General features: G+C 50.9%; 1 protein-coding gene across 1 annotated transcript; it reads left to right on the forward strand.

Moving 5' to 3' along the window:
- Nucleotides 1-1,744: 1,744 nt before the first annotated feature.
- Adora2b (adenosine A2B receptor) lies at nucleotides 1,745-18,134 on the forward strand. Its single transcript, NM_017161.2, is given in 2 exon segments — nucleotides 1,745-2,186; nucleotides 16,735-18,134. Coding segments are annotated over 2 exon segments (999 nt in total). The 5' UTR covers nucleotides 1,745-1,851; the 3' UTR covers nucleotides 17,399-18,134.
- The last annotated feature ends 65 nt before the right edge of the window (nucleotides 18,135-18,199 follow it).

Here is an 18,199-nt window from a genome sequence, read left to right on the forward strand (position 1 = left end):
GACCCTAGGTTAGAAGAAGTTCGTTTCAAGTGAACATTGTGGGAAGACAGAGATGGTTGGTGAGTCAAGGGACACTTGAGGAGAGGCACCTGGGGGTGTGAGCAGAGAGGACAGAAGCTCTGCTGGTGGGTGACTGTTGGCATGGAACACAGCAGACACAGACACTGGGCACAGTCCTTCAGTAGGCTTTCTACTGGTTCTGGTGAGGTCTGCTGAGGAAGGGTGGGCTCCATAGGGGACACGGACATCCAGGTATAGAAAATGCTCATGAGCTCAAGGCCCATGGTTACAGGGCACTGGAGCCACTCAGAGCAGCCAACAGGCCTCCAGCTCTGCCAGTCCTCTTTGTTCCCATGGGGCTGGCACCACAGCCACCCCAGCACGCTATCCTAGTGGGAAAAGCCTTCTTTTCTCCCCTCTCCTGGCCATAGCTATCCGTGCCCTCCCCCCACCTCTGCCCCATTGGTTCCATACACCCCACAGTGCTCACTGCCAAAAGCCCATTCTGCAAAGGCCATCACTCTGGGAAGCCTCTCTTTCCCCTCCTCCCATTTCAAGTCGTGTACCATTATCTGAGCTGAGGTCACAGCTTTTATCTGTGTAAGGAGGCAAAGCCAGTGTCAGGTTCTATGTGAAAGTGAAGCGATGCTATCAAAACACAGATGACCAGGGCCGATATTTTGTAGAAAACATATATAAATGCCTAAGTTATTTTTTAAAATAAATTTTCCCCTCAACATGGAAAATAGAAAAAAAAATCCTTAAAATAACCAGTTAGAATATGTACTCTGTGTGCTTTGGTGACTTTCATGTCTATGCTATGTATGGGCCCGTGGGGGATCTGCTGTTTCTTTTACAGCTAACCCTAAAATGTTATATCATACAGTCCAGTCATGCAGAAGGTGCAATTCAACGCACTTTCCCCCTCCCCCACGCACATTCACAGAGAGAAAGCTAATCCAGCCACCACATAAAAAATTCTGTTATTCCTCAAAGAAGCTGTTTAGCTGTTTTTGTTTAGCTTAATATTATTTTCAGTCATCTTTCTTGTGTTGACAAACTCCTTAACCATCCTGGCTGGTGACTACAGGTAGCGGCTTCCGCAGGGCAGAAGGCACAGACAGCTGTGTTCTACAAGGATTGAAGACTCCAGACGCCAAGGAGCTCCCGGGGCTCGCCAGGAGCTAGGTGTGGGGGTGCAGGCGGTGGAGGGCGCTGGGGACTTCTTGCAGGTGAATGGAAGGGCAGATCACTCGCAGGGAGCTCAGCACTCTACTTGGGCTAGATGAGGGCGGCAGAATCTGGGAAGAAGCGGGCGCCACAAGTGAGCAGAAGCCGGTCTTGGATAAGTAGGCTTCCGAGCGGAGGGCTGAGCACCCCATGGGACAGCTGGATTAGGGGTCGCTCGGGTGAAATGCAGCGCCGAGAGAAAGCCCGAGCTTGGACCTGAAGTGCAGGTCCGGTGCGGCAGATTCTGGACACCTGGCAGGGGAGTCAGTTCAGAGTGCGTAGCTCCGGCGCGGGACAGGGAGAAGGCCGGGAGGTGGCCAAGCTTCGAGGCTCCGGCCCGAGGAAAGTTCACGAACCCATTCTTCCCGGAGCTCAAGAGCAGCCGGAGCGAGGACCCCGGGCGGGGGCGGGGCCAAGACCTGCTCTTGGCAGTCGGCCAATGGGCGCCGCCCCCGCAAGGCCACGCCCCCGCCTCCTTCCTGAGCGCGCGGGCTGGGCGGTGCAGACCGGGCTTGGGACGCGCGGTCTCGGCGCTGTGGCCATGCCTGGCGGCACCTTAGCGGCTGTCCTGAGCCCGACACAACCCCGGTAGAGGACTCCCCGGGCCCGGCTGGCCCGGCCATGCAGCTAGAGACGCAGGACACGCTGTACGTGGCGCTGGAGCTGGTTATCGCCGCGCTGGCAGTGGCGGGCAACGTGCTGGTGTGCGCTGCGGTGGGAGCCTCGAGTGCTTTACAGACCCCCACCAACTACTTTCTGGTGTCCCTGGCGACGGCGGACGTGGCTGTGGGACTCTTCGCCATCCCCTTTGCCATCACCATCAGCCTGGGCTTCTGCACGGACTTTCACAGCTGCCTCTTCCTCGCCTGCTTCGTGCTGGTGCTCACACAGAGCTCCATCTTTAGCCTCTTGGCGGTGGCTGTCGACCGGTATCTGGCCATTCGCGTCCCGCTCAGGTGAGACTAATCTTTCTTGCCTTGGCCAGGTTAAAGTTCTACAGTGGGGCGCCCTCTCCAGGCCCACGGTTTTACTTTCTGAGATCTTAGATGGGCCAGATTAGGAGCACGCTAGGTTGGAGGATGCCAGCCATCTCCCGCGACGCTTGTTCTGCGGTCTATCCAGACCCTCCTGGGGTGGCAGAGAGGCCACTGACTGGACTCTCCTTAGACGGCAGGGATGGTCCAGTCGCCCTTAGTTTAGGGAATCTACATAAAGACACCCTTAGGGGCTTTGGGAAGTGCGCGTCCGACGAGGTTCCTGCCCCAGGCTCAGGAAGCTCAAGCTCCGGAGGTTTGGTGGCTACATCTCCACTGTGCACATTCCCGGCCCTCTAGAAAGACAGAGCTGCAGCCCGGAGCGGGACATGCGGATCAGAGCAGCTGCCAGACGCGGCCCCGAGAGTAAAGGGCCCGAAGAAGCTTCAGCTAAGAACGAGGCAACTTTGGACGCTAGAATTGGCACTTGTAGAAGGGGCATAGAACTAACGACACAGCTTTAAAATGTGCCTACTTCTAAATGAGGCAGCCAGGCTCAACTCTGGTGGGAAACTCTAGAAGCGTTGGTCCCTACTAGCTTCTTGGTGGCTCGGAGTATCTCCAGACATTTTAAAGAGCTACTGATTTTACTGGTTCAATGAACACTGACAAGGCAGCCTTAGAGCCTCTAGCCCATTGAGTAACTTTATTTGTGTACTGCTGCTGTGCCCAGGAGCCTGAAGAGGCCCAGAAAACTGGTGACTGCTCCCTGTTCTCGTTTGTTTTCTCTCTCTCTCTCTCTCTCTCTCTCTCTCTCTCTCTCTCTCTCTCTCTCTCTCTCTCTCTCTCTCTCTCTCTCTCTCTCTCTCTGTTTTTCTCCAGGATGAGAAAACAGTATCCAGGGCAGGGAGCCAGTCAGTTGTGGAAGTGGCTTCCACTTGTAGCTAATAAATTTGAAGTTGAGTTTGTTGATGCTTTGTTAGTGCCTGAGCCCTTTGGCATTTCTGAGATGAGCCTCAGATCTCTTTAGATTTGAGCTGAGCCGAGGAAACTGAGTCACAAGAGTAGGAAGAGAAAGGCAAGAACTCAGTGACCATGTGCTTGGCAACTCCAATTAAATGTACATGCTTTAATCCCCGAAGAGTCCAGAGGACAGACTCTGTCACCTGCATCCTGTGAGTGAGGGGAGATGAGGGTCTGGTTCAGGATGCTGTGTCTGGCAGAGTGACACCTGTCTTCAGCATGCCATCCACCTGTCTCTCAGGCTGTGTGTGGTGCCAGTGTTTGAGAGATGTGAAAGGGGATCCTCTTGCTGTTTCTAGAAGACGTTCCTGTCCGTAGTGAGCTGGTGTTTATAGGAGAAATGTGTTTGGGGAATTGACTAGCAGAAAACTCCTTCAAGCTCTTATAACAGGCAGATGAGACGAGTCTGGTCGCTGTGCCTTGGGTCTAGGGTCCCAGATGGAACAGGAAACCCCTGCTTGGGCTCGGGTGGTTTGCTCCATATCCACTGCCCTTGGCATCTGACTGGGAGACTGCACACACGTCCCATTGGGTGTGCTACAACCCAGGGATGTCTGAGCCTGCGGCTGCATACGCTGCATTCTTTCCCCTGTTCTGGTGGGTCTGTGCTGGTTCCTTGCCTCCCACTGTAAGTGCTTGGTGACCTTTTGAACTCTTTTTCCGTAGAGCAGTCACATGTCTCCAGCTCGAGTTGCCCCATCCAGGGGAAGCCCTTCGGGCTTGCCCCTGGAAGAGCCCCAAATACACAGTGCTCGTCCAGGACCTGCTCCAAATATCTCTTGTGCAGGAATATGACTTGAGCAGGAAGTTCCATAAATGTTTAAATCTGTTAGTTCTTGTCCTGGGTTTTGCTGGGCGGGTCTTGAAGAAAGTGGGTGTGGGCGTCTTAAGGGGAAACAGATGTGAATCACAGTCCCTTCACTTCTCCTTCGCCTTTGCTAAGGGTGAGGGGCCAGCTGGAGGTGAAGGGAGGGAAAACAACTTGGAGCCCGTGTGCCGGTTCCCACCCCCGGGCCTGTCCTTGGGGGTCTGGAAGTGTGCACAGCAGTCTCTCCTCCTTCACACCAGCCATGCCAGCCACAGTGGTAGATCAAGAAGTGTACTGGGCTCCTATTCTTCCTTCAGCCCTCCTGGGAGATGGTGTGTGTCCTGGGCCCCTTGCCCTCAGCAGTTCAAAGCACAACCCAGTGGCAACAGGTTAAAATGTAGATTATTTTGAGCTGAACTCTGTAGCAATGTGGCTGTAGTTCCAGCTACTCAGGAAGGCTGAAGCCAGGGGATTGCTCAAGCCCAGGAGTTCAAGGTTAATTTAGACCCTCGTCTAAAAAAAAGTGCAGATTACAGGAGGCCATTGGGTTTGCTGGATCAGAGTCTGGGGTAGGGTATATGTAGGCTTCCAGCATTAATATCTAACCTGGCTTGGTTACACCAAACTTGAGAATTCTCTACCTGCAGGCAGGCTTTGAAATTAGGCTTCTCTTTTTGATATGAGTAGGTCTGATTTACCCCAATCTCTGAGCTGGTTCTGAGGCCCTCCTTGGGGCCATGGAGCTACATAGGTGGGCATCAGGACAGAAGGGCCTTACTAAGGATCCGGGTGTAGTGGTCAGGCATGTGATCTCAGCAGTCAGGAGCCAAAGGCAGGAAGATAATCACTAGTTTGAGGCTAGCTTGAGGCTACAGAGTGAGTTCCAGTCCCAAGCCAGCCTGTGCTGCAGGGGGAGACCCTGTATCATACATACATACATACAAACATACATACATACACACACACACACACACATACACAGAGAGAGAGAGAGAGAGAGAGAGAGAGAGAGAGAGAGAGAGATTGATTGATTGATTGATTGATTTAGATCACATACTTCTCTGCCAGAGGACCAGAGTTCAGCTCCCATCAATCCATATCTGGTAGGCTTTTAAAACTACTTTGTAATTTTAGCTCCAGGGAATTCAAAACCTTCTTCTGGCCTCTTTGGGTACCTACAATTGGACACACACACAACACTTAAAAAAAATAATTTAAAAAAATATCCTGTTTAGGAGGCAGTGTCTCTCTCGCAGGAAGCCAAGCAGTGAGTAGGCGAAGCCCAGTGTGTGACAGACACCCAGGGTGTGACACTCAGGGTAAGCAGGGTGTCAGCACTGAACGCTTACTTAGCTAGGCACATCTCTTACCCCAGTAAAACAGACTCTTAGGCTTGACTCTGGCTCGGATGGTGTCCTGCGTAGGAGCCCCTGGCTCCCATGGACTAGCCTCGGTTTTACTGACGTGAAGGGATGATGCAGCATGAAAAGGGGACTCCAGAGGCAGTGCCAGGCATGCAAACAATCCCTTTGTGATCATTTTGTGCTCCTGAAAAAGAGCAGACTGCGTGCACCAGGCCCTGCCGTTTGTCCTTCGAGCGAGGAGCATCCACACAGACTGCTCTGCCTCCTGCCCCGGTGGAGTCTCCCATGCTGGGAACCTTCCAATGTGGGCTAGAGATGTGCGACACGGCAGAGCTGGGGTGTGTGCTGGTGACTGGAGGTGCGCCACAGAGCTGCCACAGCAGCCTCTGGCTCTCACTTCATCCTTTGGCTGGTTCCGGTTGGTTCCCACAGGAGTACTTCCTCCTACATAGCCTAATCCTGTTCCCCTTCATGCTGTAGCCAAATCAGAGCTGACTCACTCTGGGGGGGCCCTCCCTCCCCTGCTCACTGGACTCAGTTTCTCCTTTTACCGTGTTTGAGACTCTCTGGAAGGGCTGACAGGACCATTTTCCTAGAGGTCCTGAAGGACGTGGTGTTTTGGAGGAAGATGTGTGTACTTGATCATCAGAATAAAAGGGCCACTTCTTCCGTTTTCTGCCACACTGAGGCCATGTGCGTGTGTGTGCACACGCATGCGTGCATGTGTGTGTGTTACTATGTTCTGTCTGGGAGGTCGGGATGTATGTTCTAAGAACAGTACAAAACGGAGTGGGAAGGAGAACCAGAGACGGCAGATCTACACGGAGCTCTCAGGTAAGATGTTAGAAGAAAACAGGTCCTTCTGTTTAGAAAAAAAAAAAAAAATGTTGATCTGCTTAGGAGCCCCTGGACTCTAGCCTGGGTGGCAGGGCCTAAGCAGTGTACCACCCAGCTTATTTAATAAGCTTTAATGAAGGAAATTGTCAGAGGAGCCCTCACAGGCCGGGAAGGGGATAGGACGGTCCAGGGTTTGGAGATGCTGGGGAAGTTAGACAAGCGGCAGGTGCCATTGGCTGAGGGCAGGCAGCTACAGATTCTGGGGTGTGGCCTGCAGGTCTTGGCTCCAGTTCTAAGTGCAAGCCCAGAGTTACCCAGAACTGGGCGTTGCTTTGTTTATCCTCCATTGTTGTTTATCCGTTGTCGTTGCACACAGGGGTCTCATGCCATCTCCAGGGCTGGAACTACTACCTTAAAGCTGGCAAGATCTCCATTGAGGCCAATGTAGCCAGCAGCGGGTGGGTAGGGTGGGTTGGGGAGGCCCTCACGTCTTATCTTAAAGCCAGGCTGGACCTGAGATTACACACCCAGAAGGACTCAGGCTGTGGGAGAGGTGAGGCCTGAGGTAACCAGGCAGTTCTCAGGAGAGCGTGGAAATGTCCAAGTGTGAGGTGATGGAAATGAGGCTGGCAAGCACTCTGGCTGTCACAGTTTCCCCTTGACGGGTGGGAGGAGAAGGTCCCTCTGTCTGGTAATCATGGGCTCTCCCCTCATCTGTGTCAGAACAGCATAACCACTGTACTATAGCTATTCTGCTTGCCTGAAAGGCCGTGGCCCAAGGGCAGCCATGCCAGGAAATGGTACTTGGCTTTGCACCTTAGACGATGATCTACACCCAATTCTGAAGGGCATGGGTTGCTGCCTACAACTATCTGGAGAACAAGCTGGTAGGAAGTGTGTGATGGCTACTTTTGGTTGTCAACTTGACTACATCAAGAATGAACTTAAACCCAAGCAGCTGGGTACACCAGTGAGGGAGTTTTTCTTAATTAACTCATTTGAGGTGGGAAGATTTTAATCTGGGCCTCACCTGCTGGTGGCTGAATAAAGGACAGGGAAGGAGGAAGATAACCCTCTCTGCCTGCTTGCTCTCAGTCTTGCTGGAAGTCCATTCCTTCTCTGGCATTAGAGCCTATTGCCTCAGGATTCCATCATCTACTGAAGGCCAGCGGAGACATCCAGCCCTGAGGACTGAAAAACTGCTGGATTCTTGGGTCTTACATTGGCAGACAGCTACTGTTGGACTAGCTGGACCACAGCCTGTAAACCATTCTATAAATTCCCTTTACATATATGTGTGCTTGTACACACGTGTTCATGTGTGTGCACATGTGTGTGGACATGTGTGTGTTCATATTTTCATTCCATAAGTTCTGTTCTTCTGGAGAACCCTGACTAATGCAGAATGACAGGAAATTTTTTCTCAAGACAGACAGCCTACATTCCTTTCATATGCACGGGGTTTGCAACCTTGCAGGCTCCTTCCTCAAGCTGCTAGCAGGATTCAGTCTTGTCTGTCTGACCTGTGTCAGTACTGATGGGCCCCACCGAGAGCTGTTTGGAGCATGTCCTCAGTTGTCTCGTGTGCTGGAGTTTTTCCTTTGTGAACAGCAGCCACACAGGGCAAGTCTTGAGAACTTGGTGCAGCAGGCACGGTAAAGATGAGGCTCAGGTTGTCAGCCTGGGATTGCCTAGGGAGTGAGGGCTTCATGAGCCTGCCTTCCTAGGAGCCCCAGACAGCATGTGAACAGCTACAGGGAAAGAGCCCAGACACTGCCAGGGTTCTGTAAGCACCCTTTGATGAACGGTAGGCGAGGGAGGGGACCAGGAGATTGCAGTGTGTGCATTGCATGATGCGAGGCAGCTGAAGTACAATGTGACTGCAAGAAGAAGCTGTATTTGGTCCAAACATGCTGCGCTCGGAGCTCCCGTAGCAGCTGAAGGACTGTGGGATCTTCTCCTTGCCATGAAGGTGCTCCCCTTCCGGCCAACCACCATGTAGTAAACCCAGAGGGAGGGGCTGGGGAGGCAGAGCAGTAGGGGTGGGGCAGGCCAGCCACAGAGGGCCTGGCGGCTTCCTAGGAAGCTCAGATTTTGTCCTAAAGGTTCTGGTGAGTCACTAAAGGACTCGGGAGGTATGTGTGTGAACACAAAAGGGCACAGAAGGGAAAGCGAGCACGCTCCCTCTGTGACCAGCCCCAGCTGAAGCAGCCCTCCCAAATCAGCTTTCTCACCGTACCTCCTCCTCCTGGCTCCCAGACCAACACTTGGTTGTGTGCCAGCACCTTCTTTACATTTATTTTTTAGTGCGTGCGTATACACGCCAGGGTGTGCACATGGAGGACAAAGGACAACTTGCTGGAGTTGGTTCTCTCCTCCTACCGCATGGATCCCAGGGCTTGAACTCAGGTCATTAGGCTTGCTTGAGACAGGTTAGCTCACATAGCCCAGGCTGGACTCAAACTCCCCATCCTCTTGTCTCCACCTCCCAAGTGGCTGGGCTTGTGTGCACACGGCACCATGCTTGGCAAGGATTGTTAGGAAGGTTGTTGGATTCAGTGGGTTTGGAGTTTTTCACTAGAAGAGTGAACATGGTCAAAATGTTCCGTTAGCTGGATCTCAAGCTCAAGACGGGATAGGAAGGGAGGACGCAGCACCTGGGACTAGAGGCAGCCCAGAACGTGGGGGCGCAGGCTGCCACTCCTGATTTGTTCTTCTGAATGCCTCTCCAGTCCCTGCTGGTTGTTGGTTTGGAGCTTCTCACCCCCACCATTTGCATTTCGAACTAAAGGCTCCATGGCCCCCACCGTGTGTCCGTAGAAACTCAACGCATCTCTTTGTTCTCTGATGGCCTCCGCTCCTGTTTCGGGTATGATTGTGAATTTATTTTTGTGTCCTTATGATCGGTTCATTGTGGTTTTGTTAGTTGAGATAACTAGGTGAGACTTGTAGGCCAATGTAGAATTATTATTTGTTTAGAAATGGCGCCTCCTAGCCCAGGCTGTCCTTGGTCTCAGCTCTTACTTCCCTCTGCTCGCGGGTGCTGGAGTTACAGGTGTGTGACAGCACACGTGGTTTATGGGTGTTGGGCTGCGTGATGCTCGGTAAGCATGGGACCAAGGGAGCTTCATCCCAACCCGGGATGTTATCTTCTTCACTTTTCTGTGTCTATAAGTGTGAGGGAGAAAGACAGAGACACACAGGGTCTCATTGTGTAGCTCAGGCTGGACCTGAAACTCAAAATCCTCTTGCCTCTTCCTCCGAAGAGCTGGGATTCCAGACGTGTTACTACCATGCCTGGTGCAAATGTAGATTTTATTTTTATGTTTAAAACTATTTTATTTTAGTCTTATGTGTTTATATATTTTGCCTACATGTATGTATGCGCACCACTTCACGCCTGATGCCTGCCAGGTCTAGAAGACGGCATTGGATCCCCTGGGAGTGGGGTTCAGAGGGTTGTCAGCAGCCATGAAAGGTGCTTGGAGTCGAACCTGGGTTCTCGCAAAAGCAGCCAGTGGTCTCAACTGCTGAGCCGTCCCTCCATCCCCTCGAGTGTAGAATTTTAATTAGGGGTTTAGTTATGATAGATCTTCACTTTAAAACCACTGTGGTGGACAGCTGGTAGACCGAAAGGGACAAGGATCATGTAGGAAAGCCAGGTGTTATCCCAGATGTGTGATTGTGGCAGAGGACATGACATGAGGATAAGTGACAGCCCAACATTTGTACCTGGAGAGAGGGCTGATGTCTGAGAGTTTGAAAAGGGGCCCCAGGTAAGGCCACACCACCAACCAGGAGACCAGGCTAGCAAAGAGCCAGAGCCAGATGTGGACCCACATCCAGCTCTAGTGAGCCAGGTCTACCAAGGTGGCTGGGTGGGGGTAGGTGGAATGTGGGTGCCATCACCATAGATGAGTGAGTGACTGGTCATTGAGGACTCGCAGATCTAATGGGCAGTGTTAAGTCATGTGCTTGTGGCTGAAGATGAGAATCTAGGAGTCAGGTTCACAGGGGCTTGGTGACATAGGTAGAATTTGGCTAGAGAGAAGAGGGAGCCCAGGGCCACTCCCAGATTTCTAGGCATCCGTGTGGTGCTGCTTTGAAATGTAGGAGGCAAGGGGTTGGGGATTTAGCTCAGTGGTAGAGCGCTTGCCTAGGAAGCACAAGGCCCTGGGTTCGGTCCCCAGCTCCGAAAAAAAGAACCAAAAAAAAAAAAAAAAAAAAAAAGAAAAGAAATGTAGGAGGCAGAAGGGTATTCGGGAGCTCATAGCCCAGTATGGTTCAGGCCTAGGTGGAACCCCACAGGCTGGGAAGTACAGTTGGGTATGAAGTGTGGAGAGGTTGGGGCTTGTTGGGGCCCCTCCTGCCTTGTTGGAGCCCAGCACTGACCCCCTCCCACTCTTTGGAGGCCCCTCCCTCTTACATCCCAATGCCCCTTCTGTAGCCTGCTGCCTATAGCTTCAGACCCACCAGCCACAAACTTCCCCGTGACTTTCTGTGTGGAACATCTGGCTCCATTGCTGATTCCAACACTGTAGCTGCATCTGGTCCTGCTCACTCGGCCCTGGGGCCTCCTGTCCACCCAGTACTGCCTCCCTCATCCTCCCTCCCTGTGGTGTGTCTGTCCTGGCTTCCAGGACCCCCCACCTCTTGGAACTTAATGTTTTGAGGCCTCTGCGCATGCCTCCCTGGCCTGGAATGTTACTCATTTCCCTGCTGATTCATACTGTGTCTCTTAAAGTGACTGTCTCCTTGTGAGTCCTGGGCTCCTTGGCAGTTCCCTGCAAATAGTTCACAGCTATTTGCTTTGCTCCATGGTGTAGCTTCTTAAGCTGCTGCTACCCTGTGGATGGACCAGCTTGTGGTCAGTAGATTAGAATCCTACCTGGAATGTGCCGAGAGGTTTATCGGAGAAGCTTGAAGAAGCAGAGGAAATTGGTGATTAGCCATGCTCCAAGAGACTAAGGCTCTCCTCTCTTGGGCATTTCCAGAAGTCTTTAGCAATATAGCCTGCTTCATAACTGGATGTGGGTCCACATCTGGTTTCAGGCTCTTTACCCTCCTGGTCTCTTGGTTGGCGGTGTGACCTAACCTGGGGCCTCTCTTCAAACTCTCAGACTCCTGGGTGATGTCAGACATCAGCCTCCCCTCCAGATGTAAACATTCGGATGCTACTTATCCTAGATATGCCACTTGTCCTAATTGGCCCTCTATTGCTGTAATAAAAACTGTGACAAACCAACATGGGGAGGAAAGTCCCCTCCCCCTTTCTCTCTCTGTTTGTTCTTCGAGACAGAGGTTTGCTATGTAGCCAGGAAAAAGTTTAGTTCATCTTCCAGCTTATATACACTGAGGGAAGTCAGAGCAGGAACTTGGAAGCAGGAACTGAAGCAGAGATCATGGAGGAGCCCTGCTTAGTAGCTTGCTCAGCCTACTTTCTTAAACACCCAGAACCACCTGCTCAGGGGTAGCACCGCCCACAGTGGGCTGGCCTCTCTCATCTTCCAGTGTTCAGGAAGTTGAGGCAATAAATAAATAAATAGTCACTCTAGGTTTGAGGCTAACCTGGGCTACATATTGAGTTCCAGGACAGTCTGGACAAATTAAGACTGTCTCAACAAAACAACAAAAACAACAACAACAACAACAACAAAAAACAACTCCCCAAACAGACAGACATATACTGACTCACAGCAGAAGTGTTTACTGAGGAATGGAGCTTGGGCAAGACTAAATATGAAGAAAGCTATCCCGCAGGAGCTTTAGCAGCAGTGGTGGGCCTCAGCGTGTGTTCATGCAGCCATGTGCATTCAGGAAGTGCTCAGGATGGAACACAGGGCCTCACTAATGCTAAGTGCCTGCTGGGTCCCACCCCAGCTCCTCAGCTACACAGAGTGCTATGTAAACCGGTGTGAAGTCGCAGCCGCAGCCTGGAGGTAGGCTCCGGAGTCCCTGTTTATGAGAGGGCTCAGGCTGCATGGCTCAGGGGCTCTGAACAGGAAGCCTCCTGAGAGCTGGTGGCCTGGCTTGAGCAGACCGCTGTCCCAGAAGGCTGGCAGCATTTTTTTCTGCAGTCAGTGGCCCAGCCCCCAGTCCATTCATTATGTAATCAGCAATCACAGTCTTTTGTGGCTGTTCCCTACCAATCCCCTTAGCTAATGAGCTTTATAAGGGAGATCTATGCACGCTCTGGACACAGCAAGCAGAGAGCCGTGACCAGAGTCTCTGCGCGCTTTCCCAGGGCAACCCTTTAATGTGGGCCACGCAGGCTGGGCTTGTTCCTGCCTTGATTGGAAGGCAGCTGCCCACACTTACTCCTGTCTGTCCCTTGTTTGTCATAGTCTTGGGGTAGGCATCTTGGCCTGTCTTACCCTGGCTTCCTGGGCTGTTTTTGTTCTTCTGCAGCTATCGTTGGACACTTGGTCACTCACTCACCCAGCCTGGGTGCTCCGGTCTGTCCCTTCTCTCCCTCAGTGGTCCTCCTGCTCCTTCTCAGTTCCCACTTCCACGGTCCCAGTCGGCACCTCATGGAATAGAGGTGGCACCATTACCAAGGCTGCAAAGGCCATTTCACTGGTTGCCTGGTGAGCTCTCCTCCTCTCTTTCCTCAGCCTTGGAAGTGACAGCAGTTCTCAGAGAAGACACAGCCCCCATGTCACGACTACCTAGCCTTTGTCTTTAGACCAGCCATTTTACCCTTCTGCCACTCACAAGCAGTGTCTCTTCACACAGGCCTGCGTCCTTCTGCCTTCTCGGCCTTAGCTCTCCTGACCTGTCCTTTCTTTTTGGGGATGATGGGAGTGGGATAGCCTCTTATATTAGCCTCAAACTCTTAATCTTCCTGCCCCACCTCCCACATCCTAGGATTACAGGCATGCCACCACACCCACCACCCTCTCCTTTCTTTCTCCATCGTCATTGCTAACTAATATCATTCTTCCCATGACCTTAATCTCTGTGCTTCTAGCCCATAATCATCTGTTTCAGTGGACATTAGGATATTGGGGAAAACCCCCTAGAAACCACGCTTCAGCCTTGGCTCCTCCCTGTCTTCCGTCTAATCCACCTTCAAGGCCTGTTGCTTCTGTTTCCGGGATCCATTGCATCATCTGGGCTGGAATCCTGGTCCTGGGGAGCATTTTCTTGAATTTTGAAACAGTTACATAGCTTCTCAGTCTCCTCTTATCCCCACGAAACTCAGTCACTGTGGCCAGAAGACTCTGCATCACGAACAGTGCCACGCTACAGCACGCCAGTCTTCCCAGGCTCCTGCGGTGCAAACTGGCACTTTGAAAACCTGAGTGAGGGCTGTTTTGCCTGGAATCCTCGCTGTTCAGATTTCTGCTCCCTCCCATTAGCTCTCCACTGAGAGATCTTCCAGGATGCCTTATAACTGCTGCTTTCCCTGTTTGTATCTTACAGTTGGCTATTGGTATCATGACATAGCGTGTTGTCGTTTTAAAAGGGCTGAGCCCACTCTAGGTCACAGGGACACGCGTGTGTGCTTGTTTGTTTACTTTTGATCTCTTCTATGAGCTAATGTTTTATGAGGGCAGAGATTAGGTTTCTGGTTCCTAGCAGAATTCATAGGACAAAGGGAATGCAAACAATGGGACCTGGGGATAGGGTCCACAGGGTCAGCTGTCCCTTGCTGCTTCCCTGATAGTCGGCTCTTTTCCTTACCCAAGACAGTCTGGCATGAAACTTCCTCACGTGTGCAGGATTCCTCGGCTTTGAGAAGTTTGGACGTGAATGGATTCCTGTTGCTGTGAATTTATAGTGGGAAGCTATTTCCATGAACACTGCTTTTATTTCTTTTAAAATATATTTATTTATGTATTATTTATTTTGTGTTCGAGTATGCACGGGCACAACATGGGTGTGTAAGTCAGAGGAGAACCTGGAGGAGTAGTTCTCTCTTTCCACCATGTGGGTCCTGGAGGGGAACTCAGGCTGTTAGGCTGGGCAGCAAATGCCTTCATCTGCCGAGCTGTCTTGCTGGTCCTAATGCTGCCTTTTAAAAGGAAGCAAAATAAGAAAGCATGGTGTATAGGAGCAAGGACCTAATAGGTGGCATCTGCAATGGACATTTAATTCCCATGCCCTTCTCTCTGTGTCTCTTGTCTTTCTGTGAGGTAGCCTAACTTGGCCTTGAACTCACGATCTCTTGCTTCTTCTCAGCATGTCTTACCAATGCATGCTACCACACTCCTTTCATTCCCACTCTCCCCAGACAGAGTTGCATGTAGCTCAAGATACATGGCCTTGAATTTTCTATGTAGCCAAGGATGACCCTGTCTTTCTGATCTTTTTACTTCTTTCTCCAGAGTATTGGGATTACATGTATGTGCCACCACACCCCGTTTCTGTGATGCTGGGGATCAAACCCAGGGGTTCATGAATGCCTGACAACTCTACCAAATGAGCTTTTTCCACAGTCCTTTAATTTCCTGTAACAAGAATACAGAGTTATGAAGGTCTAGTCGTTCAGCAATATTGTGAAGGACCTAGGCTCGCTCCTTCCTTCTCCTCTGATAAAAGTTTTGTCTTTCCTTTGATCCTCATGGTCACAAGATGGTTGCTGAGGCTGTGGCCATCACAGCCTGTTGTGAAAGCATCAGAAGCAGAAGGGTGGGGGTGGTTGGCAAAGGGCAGAGCTCTTCTCATGGGTGGCTCTCCTGTCAGGAAGTTACGCTTTCTTGGAGGTCCCTTGCTGACTTACTTTATGGTCTTATTGGCCAGAAGATCTCACTACCCGACTTAGACCAGTCACTGACCAGAGAAGGGAAGTGCTAGGGTTTGCTTATCCCAGATATCCCTCCAAGACTGGCCTGTGATCAATTAAATTAATGTTGTTAAGTCAAGGGGCTAGAGATATGGCTCAGCAGTTAAGAGCATTGACTGCCCTTCCAGGGGACCTGAACTCCCCATGTCAGGGAGCACCCACATGGCAGCTCACATCTGTCTGTAATTCCAGTTCTGAAGCTTCTGACACCTCACACAGACATACATGCAGGCAAAACACCAGTGCACATTAAATACATAAAAAAATGAAGGTGGAGTCTAGAGCAGAGCTGTATCACAGGCTACCTCATGGACTGTCTTCTGAGTGCCCAGCCTTTGTGGAGGCTCTTTGTTACCCTGCAGATGCTATTGACATCCTGGCGAGGCACGGGCATTTTTAAGAGAGTTTCATCACTGCCTGTGCTCAGCAGGCCGTCCTGCAGTAAAGGCCCTACAGCTGAGCTGCCCACTGCTGAGAGGAAGTGGGAAAGACAAGCGCTCATTGGATCACTGTGTATGAAGCAAGTCGCACTGGCTTCCTCTGAGACCTGTACTGGTCCTCTTGCCTGCCCAGGCCACTGCACGGAGTATTCCTAGCACAGTTGCTGCAAAGCTCTTTCTAGCAGGGAGCAAATGAGGGATGTTTTCATGGTGGCTCTGCTTTGAGAACTGCACTAAATACTGGGCACTAAGTCCTGGGAACAGCGGTTCAGCAGGATCTAGTCTGGCTTCAGGGAGCTATCATAATAGTTACATGTGACAAATTGAAGGCCAGTTATCAATGTTGATTTCCTAAGTTTCGGCAACTCTGGCCAGCAGCTTTCTGTAGGTAAGGCATCAGCAGACCCATGTTCTAGCCGTCAGCAGTGAGGCCGGCGGTTTATCTGCAGAAGCTGAGGACTGTTTTTCTTTTGTGAGATAAGATTTTGCTTTATGGCCTCAGCTGACCTCAGACTCAGGAACCCCTGCTTCAGCCTCCTAACTGGAGGACTGCAGGTGCCACCCATCGCAACCAGTTCTGAAGCAAATGTTGGGTGGTGAGAGAAGTGATTCTTGTAAAGGATACGTGGGACACCATCAAAGCCCAAGGGGCTCCTTGGACCCTTGTTCAAGTGTCACCTTGTGAGTCAGGCCTCATGTGCCCCACCCTTAACATGCTGAGGTTTTTTTGGGCACAGTCCGTTCGATGTTTATCTCAACAGTACCTTACAAGAGATCTAAACTTACCCCATGCTGAAACTATTAAAAAGGGCCTCTAAGACACATGTACCTTTTTGTCACTGGCCATCAGTAGACAGAAATGAGTGCTGACTCAAGAATGAGTCTAATTTTTTTTGGTTTTGTTTTGTTTTGTTTTTTGTTTTTTTTTTTTTTTTGAGATAAGGCCTCTCTACATAGTGCTGGCTGTCCTGGAACTCACTCTGTAGACCAGGTTGTCCTCGAACTCACAGAGATCCCCTGCTTCTACCTCCTGAACGCTGGGACTAATGGCATTCACCACCACACCTGGCTAAGAATGAGTCTTACTGCGCTTGCCGCAGCAGGGCTGACGTCTGCTCGCACGTCTCTAGTGTTAGGTAATGGCATGGTACCCCAGGGGTGAACCTTCAAAGCTGGGAGAGCTAAAGGCCCATGGGACACCAGCAGCAGTGGGCCTCTGGTCAGGAAATATACTGTAAAGTGAGCAATAACATGATGTTCTCTTGAACAGGTATAAAGGTTTGGTCACTGGAACACGAGCAAGAGGGATCATCGCTGTCCTCTGGGTCCTTGCCTTTGGCATTGGACTGACTCCTTTCCTGGGTTGGAACAGTAAAGACCGTGCCACCAGCAACTGCACAGAACCTGGGGATGGCATCACGAATAAGAGCTGCTGCCCTGTGAAGTGTCTCTTTGAGAACGTAGTTCCCATGAGCTACATGGTTTATTTCAACTTCTTTGGGTGTGTCCTTCCTCCACTGCTCATCATGATGGTGATCTACATCAAAATCTTCATGGTGGCCTGCAAGCAGCTTCAGCACATGGAACTGATGGAGCACTCCAGGACCACGCTGCAGCGGGAGATCCACGCGGCCAAGTCACTGGCTATGATTGTGGGCATCTTTGCTCTGTGTTGGCTCCCCGTGCATGCCATCAACTGCATCACCCTCTTCCATCCAGCCCTGGCCAAGGACAAGCCCAAATGGGTGATGAATGTGGCCATCCTCCTGTCACACGCCAATTCAGTTGTCAATCCCGTTGTCTATGCCTACAGGAACCGGGACTTCCGCTACAGTTTCCACAGGATCATCTCCAGATACGTTCTCTGCCAGACGGACACCAAGGGTGGGAGCGGGCAGGCCGGGGGACAGTCAACTTTCAGTCTGAGCTTGTGACCTAGGCTCTGGCCTTTGGGAGAAGAAGGCTTAAAATAAACAATGGACTGGACACAGCTGGTGACCTCACTGTGGAGGACAACTACCCTCTCAAGCATGTGGCCCACCTGCCCTGAACGCTTGCCAGGAGTCACACAAGTCTGGCTCACACGTACATGCAACTAGGAGGCCCTGAGGCTAACAGATACACTTAGGAATCTATTCAGCTGCTCTTACTTACTGTGTGGATGGCGGGCGGCTAGAACTGATTCCAAAAACTGTTTTATTTTTAAGAATCTGCCTCATTCGTGGTAGAAAAATGACTGAAACTTACCTTACTGTGAAACACTGTGAACTATTATAATGTAAGTATTTTTCACTTACAGCAATGGGAAAATAAAAGTTGGCTCTATTAACATATACTCATTCCGGGGACAGCAACTCAGAAAACTGAAGTATAATTCTTCAGTCAAGATACTGTAGTGTTAATTTAGGGAATGGTACTACCCTAAGTTTGAAAGTAGAATTATAGTAACAAAACAATTTGAGTTCAGTATCTTCCTTGCCCACAAAACACTAGAGGTGGAAACTTGGAGAGCTGGGTCCTTCCTCCACTGCACCCCTGCTTTAGAGCTAGGTACTAGAGTTTGCTTCTCTCTCACATTACAGTTTATTGGATCCCAAAGTATGAAAATTTTACTGAGCAAAATCCCCTAGCTGTGTATTATATCCAGTGAAATAAAACTTTGAAAGGTGAGTGCCTGGCTTGCCGTACTTACCGTCCGCACCTTCTGTACCCTGAGGACCTCTTAGAGCGGCAGC

Source organism: Rattus norvegicus, chromosome 10 (genome assembly GCF_021556685.1).
Source record: "Rattus norvegicus strain SHRSP/BbbUtx chromosome 10, alternate assembly SHRSP_T2T, whole genome shotgun sequence".
Taxonomy (NCBI): domain Eukaryota; kingdom Metazoa; phylum Chordata; class Mammalia; order Rodentia; family Muridae; genus Rattus; species Rattus norvegicus.